We start from the raw sequence: 9,588 nt of genomic DNA on the forward strand, positions 1-9,588 counted from the left end.
TGGACGTGGATTTATCCCATCTAGTCTGTTCAATTAAAGTACACAATATCCGCCCCATTGCAGAGCAGGTAAGAATCGTTTTAATCCCATGGTAATGCTTGCTAATTGATTTAAGAAAGCTTGATGTGCAAACCTGATCTTAAACATCTGAATAAGAGAAACTCTATTCTAATCATGTCTTTTCTAATTGTGTCTCTATAGCTGTTGGTGGCATTGCAGGGACTAAAGTCTGTAAGGGTCATGCATGGCGACATCAAGCCCGACAATGTTATGTTGGCCGACATAGACGAGGATCCAGTCAGAGTGAAGCTGGTTGACTTTGGAATGGCTTCTTCATTCTCTGCCATCTGTCCCGGGATGATTCTTCAGCCCATCGGCTACAGGTATGAGGGTGTCACCCTGAATTACTTCTGTGTTTTTGTAACAAACCTCTGTCATTATAGTGTTTGTAGTTAATGCTAAGCAACATTTTTCTAAAGTGTATTTCATTCATTTTGCGTCGCAGGGCCCCAGAGGTTTGTCTTGGCCTTCCATTTTCAGGAGCCATTGACATGTGGGGAGTGGGCTGTACGCTGGCCTTTCTCTACCTCAATGATCATCTCTTTCCTATCCACTGTGAATACCTCATGGTAGGTCTTTTCTTTTTTTATATACATCATCCCTCCATCCATTTAATGACACGTGTTCTCTTTTCCACATGTATAGTAAGTCTTGAGTAACTGCCCCTAATATGTGTAATTGTGTGTTCTTTCTGCAGATGAAGTGCATGGTGGAGATGCTGGGCATGCCGTCGAAATACCACCTCCGCTTTGGCATGTACAGCCAGAGATTCTTTTGTAAAGAGGATGAATTTGGCACACAATGGAGGCTGCTGGTAAAACATAGTTTTCATTGTTGTTGAACCTTGATTGTTGCCCTAAACTTCTCATAAACCCTTTTCATTGTTGTTGTGTTTCCACAGACCCCAGAAGAATACTCATCTAGAAACAAAAAGAAAGCAGAGGAGTGGCCCAAATCTCGTGCTCATTTCTCATCATTGGATGACCTGCTCTATGTAAGTGTTCTCTACGGTATTTGAGTTCAAATACTTAGTAGAGATTTCTTCTTTAAAATGCAACCCACCTTAGAAATGCGTTAATGAGCTGAATTTATTCACGTTTTTTTTTTTTTTTTTGTTATGTCATGAGCAAGATAGGTGTGAACTTGTGCATTGACCTAACTCTTATTTTTTTTTTTTTTTGAATCTAGATCTCTGAAGTAGAGGATGCTGAAGAAATGGAAGACAGGAAGGTGTTCATCGACTTCCTAAAAGAGTTGTTACATCTGGATGGGGATCTGAGAATCTCTCCTGTTGAGGCTCTTCAGCATCCCTTTATCACAGGGTCATACCTGAGCCAGCCCAGGAGCCAGACAGCAGAGAATAGTGAGTGACTGCACTGTGGAGACAATCACGCACATGGTGATCAACTAGTTGTTCTATTGAATTTCTATATAATCTTTTTTTTTATTTTTCCTCCTACTAAAGAAATAGATGACATTACTCTTTCATCTGGCCAAGATGGGCACAGTAAGAAACATGAAACAGAAAATGGGGATGATGAGTCCCCACTGTCTCCTGCAAACAACAAATGTGGACATTGTGAGACACATGTATCAGAAGATTGGATTGAGGATGTCCCACGTTCTCCTGTGAAATTGTTTCCCTCTTCTAATGGACCTAATGCAGAAGGCGTCTCCTTCCCTGCCTCCAACTCTATGAGGTTCTCGGGCAGATTCCTGAAACGAGTTCAGAAGTTCTTCTCTCGACTTTGGACAGGGCGTGCTGAACTTTTAAGAGAGAGAGTGAGAGAAAAAGTGAGAAAGAGAGAGAAAGCCAAAGAGAGAAAGCAAGAGAGTGAGAGAGAGAGAAAAAGCCAGAGAGAGAGAGAGAGGGGGAGTGTGTCAGTAAGGAAGTTCTTCTCTCGACTTCAAAAAAGATTTTCAGGTTGCTTGTCTTCCTCTGTGAAGGAGTAATTAGTTTTTATTCTTTGTTTGTTTAGTTCTTTGTATAATTGCATGGTACATGTATATTTGTAAATAAATGTATTGAATGAATAATCTAGATCTCAAACCTTCTTTATTTCCACACTACTTTTTGTCATTTTGACCCTTTTCAAAATATATTTAGCCACTGATACAATAATAGATCATATATTTCATATATTTAGAATTGGTAAAACATTTGTGATGGTAGAAAATCTGATATATGGGGCTGTTTTCATGTGAATGGTGGCAGAGGGAAAGAGGCTGTTTTTGTGTCTGGAGGTTCTGGTCCTGATTGACCGAAACTTTCTTCCTGAGAGATTGAAACAGTTTATGACCGGGGTGGGAGGGGTCGGCAACAATCTTTCCTGCACGCCTCAGAATCCTGGAAGCGTACGGGTCCTGAAGGGAGGGCAGATTGCAGCCGATTATCTTCTCTGCAGAGTGGATGATACTCTGCAGTCTTGCCTTGTCTTTGGCCGTATCTGCAGCGTACCAGATGGTGATGGAGGAGCAGAAGATGGACTGGATAATGGAGCTGTGGAAGTTCACCATCATCTTTGTTGGCAGACTGAACTTCTTCAGCTGCCGCAGGAAGTACATCCTCTGCTGAGCTTTTCTGACAAGGGAGCTGATGTTCAGCTCCCACTTGAGGTCCTTTGTGATGATGGTCCCCAGGAAGCAGAAGTACTCCACAGAGCTCACTGTAGAGTCTCCCAGGGTGAGGGGGGTGAGGGGGGCTGGGTTCTTCCTGAAGTCTGCTATCATCTCCACTGTCTTTAAAGCGTTGAGCTCCAGGTCTTTTTTTTGGGGGGGGTGCACTTTGGCACCCTTACAGCAGAGGGCACCCTCGGTAGCCGCATGGTTTTCCTGGATGCAGGCCCGGCCCACTTTTACAAAAGATACACAATGCAGTGGCTCGCATATCTCTGTCTTTAGTTTACAGCCTTTTTACTCACTTGCCTGAGACATTTTCACAGTACGTTATTATTATATAGTGCAAAACACAATCACTGCATATATAGGGGATTTTTTTAAAATGCCGTCAAAGTATCAGACGAAATCAAGCAGGATAAGCAGGTTAAAGAGATTTGGCATTACATTGCTACCTTAAGTTATTATTAGATAATTAAGTGTTATTTTGACTTTGTTATAAACTTCATTATTTTCTTTGAAATGTAAATATTTGACAATCAAGATAATCAGTTCACTTTTGAAATAAGAATCATTTTAAATTTAAAGGCAAGCCAACCAACCAACAACCAATCAACCAACCAACCAAAATCACACCATCATTTCCCAATATATTTGAAAACTAACACAACCTACAGCTTTTCTGCCACCAAAATGAATAATTTGAGGATACCACCCAATACCAGTGGTATAGGATTTAAAACACACTTTAAATGAGTTTTCTCCTTTTTCTTCTTAGTCAATCAATTTGCAACCAATCATGATTGAATGTGGCAGGATTTATTGTAAATCAGTAGTTGGCACTTTTGCTTCAAAGCAGGAAGGCCCTGGGTTTGACTCCTGGACTGAAGCTGTGATCTTTCTGCATGTAGTGTGCACGTTTTCCCTGTGTTCAGGATTCAAGATTCAAGATTTGTATTTGTCACATGCTCATACAGATGTGCAGTGAAATGTAAAAGACTGTCCCGCAAGGCCATGCAACAACAAACACTCAATTTAGTAATGCACATATTTGCAGAAAAAATATAACACAAAGCAAAAAATAAAAAGCGTTATTTGAATGCACAAAACATAAAACACAGAATAGAATACTGTAAACAGTGCAAAGTGTCATCATGTAAAATATGCAAAGTGCAAAGTGACCGGGGTCCAGTTAAATAGCAATGTAAAGTAGTTTAAAAATGATAATTGAATGTATAGAATATAAAAAAATATAAAAATGTTATATTGTCCAGAGGTGTCAAAGTGCAATGTGCAGATCTATGTTTTTTAACTGAGGACAGCATGAGGAAAGAAGCTCTTCCTGAGTCTTTCTGTGTTCACTCTGATGTGTCGGAGGCGCCTGCCAGAGGCTAGAATTGTTTGCGTCAAACTCATTTTAGTTCAAGGATCAAATATGGTAACCTTGCCTGCAAGATGGATTCTCCTGGTGTTTACAAACACCAGGGCTGCGTCTGAACAGTCCCTCCTATCTGCTTTATTATCCACTGTTCCTTCATCCCCGGAATTGTTTAACTCATTTAGTGGGGTTAGAAATTTTGAAAATGGCTGGCACTGAATGAGTTAAATGGGGACCATGATAAAGAGTGTTCGAGTTCTCTTTAAGCCCAGGAATAGAGGCTCAATGTTTCCTTTTTTACCTCCTTTAGCCTAGGAAACACTGATGCATCCCTTACCAAAAGAGAAGAAATAATTCTGACCCACAATTCCTTGTGGCGACAACATTTAAAGAGAAATGCACACCTGAGCACTGATAAATAACGGAGATCATTCAAGTTCAATGCAATAATATGTCTTGAACAACTTAAAATAATCTAGAACCCATATATTATTATATGTAAGACATATTATCAGATTATAACTGACATAAAAAAGACACTGTGGTTCAAGAATAAGAAATCAGAGACATTTGTAGCCACATTATGTTTTATTCAACATAATTCATATTTGTGAGCAGAAGGTGAGTGTGAGCAACCATTCTCAATGTGACGTTCTTTTAGTTTCACTTTTATTCCTCATAGCCTGGTAACCTCTTTTCCTTTGATTTACATTCAAACCTTGTGATTTTTTTTATATTATATCAGCGTAAAGTGTTATAAATGTGGTTTTAGTCCATTTTCAGAATTTTTAGTTTTTTCACCACAGTGGATGTCACTAATCTTCGCAGCCGTCAGCGTATTACGTCACATAGTGGAAGTGCTCTGATAGTCAAAGCAAACGTGATTGCCGTTTCCTAACCCTGTGATGTCATCCACAGGTAGTGTTGAGTTCAAGACCACACTATCCAAGACCAAGATTTGCCCGAAACCAAGACTTGCCCGAGACCAGAATGCGCCGAGACCAAGACAAGACCAAGACTTTCGGGAGCCGAGACCAAGACCAAGACCAAGACCATGAACATTTTTTTTTAAAATTGAAAAAAATATATAAATAAATGAAATTTTGACAAGGTTCGACAGTTAAATAACATTCTCTCTTTAATTTTAGTTTCTTTTAAATACATTTGATGGAGAAAAAAGGTGCCTGCAGAAAATTAACTAAAATATTAAAACTACTACTGCTACTGATAAATTCACAATTATTCTACACATTTGAAAACAAGATTTTTATGTTAGCTGAATGTACAGTAAAAAGTAATGTAATGTAATGTAAAAGTATTTCTGCCAAGAAAAAACATGGCTGGTCACCTACACACCGCAGAGTGTTTCCTCTTTGTTAGGGTTGGGCATCGTTTGGCTTTTAATGATTCTGATTCCAACAGTTCTTGTTGAGTAAGATTATTATTATTCTGGATACAGCAACACCAAGGCCCAAGTCAGTAGGAACCGGACCCCAGGCCAGAAGGATCTGGAACAGAAGCAGCACCGGCTGCAGCCCGCCCAAGGATGACGGCCACATCCCCAGCCGCCTGGGGCACCAAGGGGACGCTGCAAGTCGGAGCACCGGCCGAGCCCCCCAGATCAGCAGTGTATTTTTATTATGGGAGATGTTCTTATGTCACCTGCTGTCCTTTAACATAAGGTGGAAAAGTGGTGGAAAGGTTTTATAAGTGGTGAAAATGTCTTGAAAGTGGGAAAAAATGTGCAGAAACGGCATTTGAGAATTGGCAGAATTTGGAGTAATGTATTAAAATGCTTTAATAGTACCCAAACTAAATATCCATACTTTAAACACCAAATATCCAAGTGTCCTAAACATAAAGCCATATTTAAACAAGAAATAATAAAATATATTTTTCATAAATATGAGTGCAGTGCTCATAGGAACAGGGGCGGAGCTACAGGGGGGGCTGGGAGGGCGGCACGCCCCCGGCCCGGTAGGAGATAGGACTCAGGTAGCTGGGCCTCTACCACGGCTCAGGGGAGCTGGAGAAGGCGGGCCCTCATGACTTGTGCCCAGAGACGCCCAGAGTCTGTTTAACATCACCCATCATACAGATTTATACAGGTGTTATATAGACCCATTCTGTGTGATGTATGCATATTAAATTAGGTGAATGCGTGCGCAAGCTCGGTTCAAAACAACCTGAGAACTGCATTTTTTTATCAGTACATGACTTTTCTTTCTTCTAAAAACAACACGATGCCATCATGTTTTATTGTTGATTTCACAAATAGGAGAACCAACAATCCAGGACTTACAGGGGGCGCTGTTTAGCTCAGTGGGTAGAGCGCCCGCCCCATGTACAGAGGCTATAGCTCCTCACCTGCAGCGGGTCCAGGTTCGATTCCGGCCTGGGACCCTTTCCTGCGTGTCATTCCCTGCTCTCTCTGACCCCCTTTCCTGTCAAGCAACTGTCATATAAAGGCCTGGGCTAAGAGCTAATCCTAACCACTCCATATAAGGAACAGACCAAATAAAAAACACGTCTTACTGTCATGAAGCCACAGAGAGCCATCGATTTGTTTATGGTCAGATTTAACACTTTACTATGGAAGAGTAAAAGTTAAACATGTCACACGTTGTGTGAAATAAATGTTAACATAAATAATAATGTCACTATTAATCCGTCCAAACTTGCGAAACGTAATATTTTTAAATTATATTTCACGTGTTCACAGACAAAGCTGGTCCCATTAGTCTAATGTAACTATTGAGATTATTACACCTAAATATACTAAATGATTAAATCATCAGCTTGATCTGGTTTAATTATAGGAAATCAGAGTTATTTATTAACCATAACTTTATGTAACTCATTATCAGATACATACCTGTCAAGTTTTGGAATTGAAAATAAGGGAAATTTTCTGGCGCCCACTACGAGACGTCCCACCCACTTAACCAAGCTCCAGTCTCCCTTATATTTTAAGATAGATGTATAAGAAATGTAAAATACCCACTTGTCAACCACTTACTAAATACAATTATGTGATTAGAATCCGGTAGGTCGACCTTTATTAACATTAAAATGCTGTGAACATTCCTCCTAGGGCTGGGTGATATGGACCAAAACTCATATCTCAATATATTTTCTCAAAATGATGATATACGATAAAAATCTTGATAATTTTATCAAATAAAGTCTGACCAGAAAGACAATTCTGGGTTAAATTTGCTGATGCAAAAATTTATTAACAAACAGCTGCACAATATGTGCACTCATCAATCATCTAAATGAGCTTTACATGTTCTCCTATAGTATTTTGTTTCATATGATACATGAAATATTATAGTTTTCTATATCGCCAAAATAGAAAACTCGATACATCTTGAATCTCGATATATTGCCCAGGCCTAATTCCTAAATTATAAAACAGCCTAAATAAAAACATAAATGTGTATATGAAGCACGTGTTTATTTAATAGACTTACAGTTCATATACAAGTCAACACGTTGCATATTTACTGTTAATTTCACATTGCTTGTCTTTAAGTTAAAGATTAACATTTTATTTTCATTATATAATTTCTGATATTTTTTCATGCTCACTCGTGGTTCTCTGGTATTCACTAATGACTTATTAAACACATTTATTACAGACTTTACATTCTTTAACACTTTTTTAAAGCAGTGTAAATTTGTGGCGCTTGTGATTGATTGATTTTTCATGGTGACTTCCGTCATTCCTTCCACTGTGGTAGATGTTAAAATCTCAGTTATTAATCTAACAGAACGTGTAACTGTGTCACATCCTGCTGCTCTTTAGGAAGATAAACTCACTGTCACATTTCACAACGTATTTACACCAGTTCTTAGTTTTTTTTCGCTGGAACGTCTTCATTCATTCATCTGTTTTCTGAGTTGTTTCCGGGTTTGTTGCCGCTGTCGGTACTAATCTCGCGAGAACTGCCACTCAGGACACTTCAGATGGCAGTTCTTGCGCGGCTAGTGACGGCGTTCAGTTTAGTAAGACATCTTTTAATTATTATTACATTAAAATATGGGATAATTATGGGAAAATACTAATTCCAATCTACGACGTGACAAGGGTCCCTTGTCACTGACGGGCACGTGGCGTTCGCATAGGCTCCACCTCCTCCCTTGTAGTATGGCCACTACGAGAGCACAAGGCTGTTCGCCAGCTCGTGGCGCTCGGGCCTAATAAAATAGCACAAAAACAGCAACAAGAGTACACAAAAAAAACTGCAACAAAAACAAACAAAACACAGAAAAGAACAAATCACCTGCACGGTGAGTGATTAGGTGCAGTAAACAAAGTGAATAAAGAAGCCATTTCTGAATCAAAGCTGCTGATTCTCAAGAAGGAGCTCATTCTGCATCCTTTCACTTTCATTTCTTCAGCTGATGGCTTATTAGTAGTTAGAGAGAAACAGGAAGTGAGAGTGAAAGCCATCAATGCCCTGACAGTTGCACACAATAAGCAAATGTGGGAAAGTCCCAGAAAGCCTCACAGAGCAGAGCTCTGTTTGGAACTGTGTGAGCACCAGGCATAGGACAAGAGTAACACACACAGGAAGTCATAGGAATAATAAAACACACACACACACACACACACATACTGAAGCTCTGATGTGGATTCATAAAACTCATATTTGATACAAATTCAATGAGTGTTTTTCCAATCAAATGAGATCAGAGATAGGATACTTTTATCATGGTGGGCAGAGCCACAGACATGTGATTGAATCTGATCACGTCACATGATCAACATTCATGTCAACATTAGAACAGTGACCAATCAGAGCACTATGACAGGAAACAACAAAGAGCTTGTGTGGTTTTTTTGTGTGTTGTTTTGTGTATATTTTTGTCCTTTTGCATGTTTATCTATAAATTTTGTGCATTTTGACTATAAGGCACACTTAAAATCCTTTAATTTTCTCAAAAATTGACAGTGCGCCTTATAATCAGGTGCGCCTTATGTATGAAATTAACTACTGTGCTTCAACATACTGAACTGAAAAAGTGAGTGTATTGTTCTGTATTTTATGTGTTAACGATGTTGAGAATTATTGTTAATGAGTTGAATAAAGTTTGACTTATTTGACTATTTTATTTCACTTAATGCGTCTTAATAATAATAATATTAATAATAACAAACCGGTGCGCCTTATAGTCAGAAAAATACGGTATATTCTTTGGTTGTTTTGTTTACATTGTAGGATCTTGTATCTTTCCAGTAAATATGTTTATATTTATTATTAATTATTTATGTTAATGGTCCAATTGTATATTTCTGTTGTTGTTTTGTGTGTTTTTGAAGTCATTCTGTGTATTTTTGTTATAAATTTAGTGAATTTTTGTCATTTTGGAGTCATTTTCTTATCATTATGTATATTTTACTTTTAGTTTGTGTATTTTGTTGTTTTGTATATTTTTCTGTCATCGTGGGCCTGTACTACAAATCTAGATTTCGGGCTAAATCTTTGTGATAACTGAGGCTGAACACCTAACCTAGTCAGGACCAG

General features: G+C 38.7%; 1 protein-coding gene across 1 annotated transcript; it reads left to right on the top strand.

The window, feature by feature from the left end:
- The first annotated feature begins 357 nt into the window (after positions 1–357).
- Positions 358–8,269, top strand: LOC114470089 (homeodomain-interacting protein kinase 3-like). The gene is made up of 8 exons (XM_028458103.1): positions 358–383; positions 506–629; positions 758–874; positions 962–1,054; positions 1,249–1,423; positions 2,514–2,588; positions 5,514–5,683; positions 8,207–8,269. Exons 1-8 carry the CDS (start codon positions 358–360, stop codon positions 8,267–8,269), a joined length of 843 nt encoding a protein of 280 aa, XP_028313904.1.
- Positions 8,270–9,588: the final 1,319 nt, after the last annotated feature.

Source organism: Gouania willdenowi, chromosome 9 (assembly GCF_900634775.1).
Source record: "Gouania willdenowi chromosome 9, fGouWil2.1, whole genome shotgun sequence".
Lineage (NCBI taxonomy): Eukaryota > Metazoa > Chordata > Actinopteri > Blenniiformes > Gobiesocidae > Gouania > Gouania willdenowi.

What these genes read in the sequence shown, in the direction of transcription:
- LOC114470089 (XM_028458103.1), top strand. Translation starts at nt 358, where the DNA reads ATGATTCTTCAGCCCATCGGCTACAG. An exon ending in CATTGGATGACCTGCTCTAT is followed by an intron (nt 1,055 to 1,248) that starts GTAAGTGTTCTC and finishes TTTTGAATCTAG; the next exon opens with ATCTCTGAAGTAGAGGATGC. An exon ending in GTTCACCATCATCTTTGTTG is followed by an intron (nt 2,589 to 5,513) that starts GCAGACTGAACT and finishes TTCTGGATACAG; the next exon opens with CAACACCAAGGCCCAAGTCA.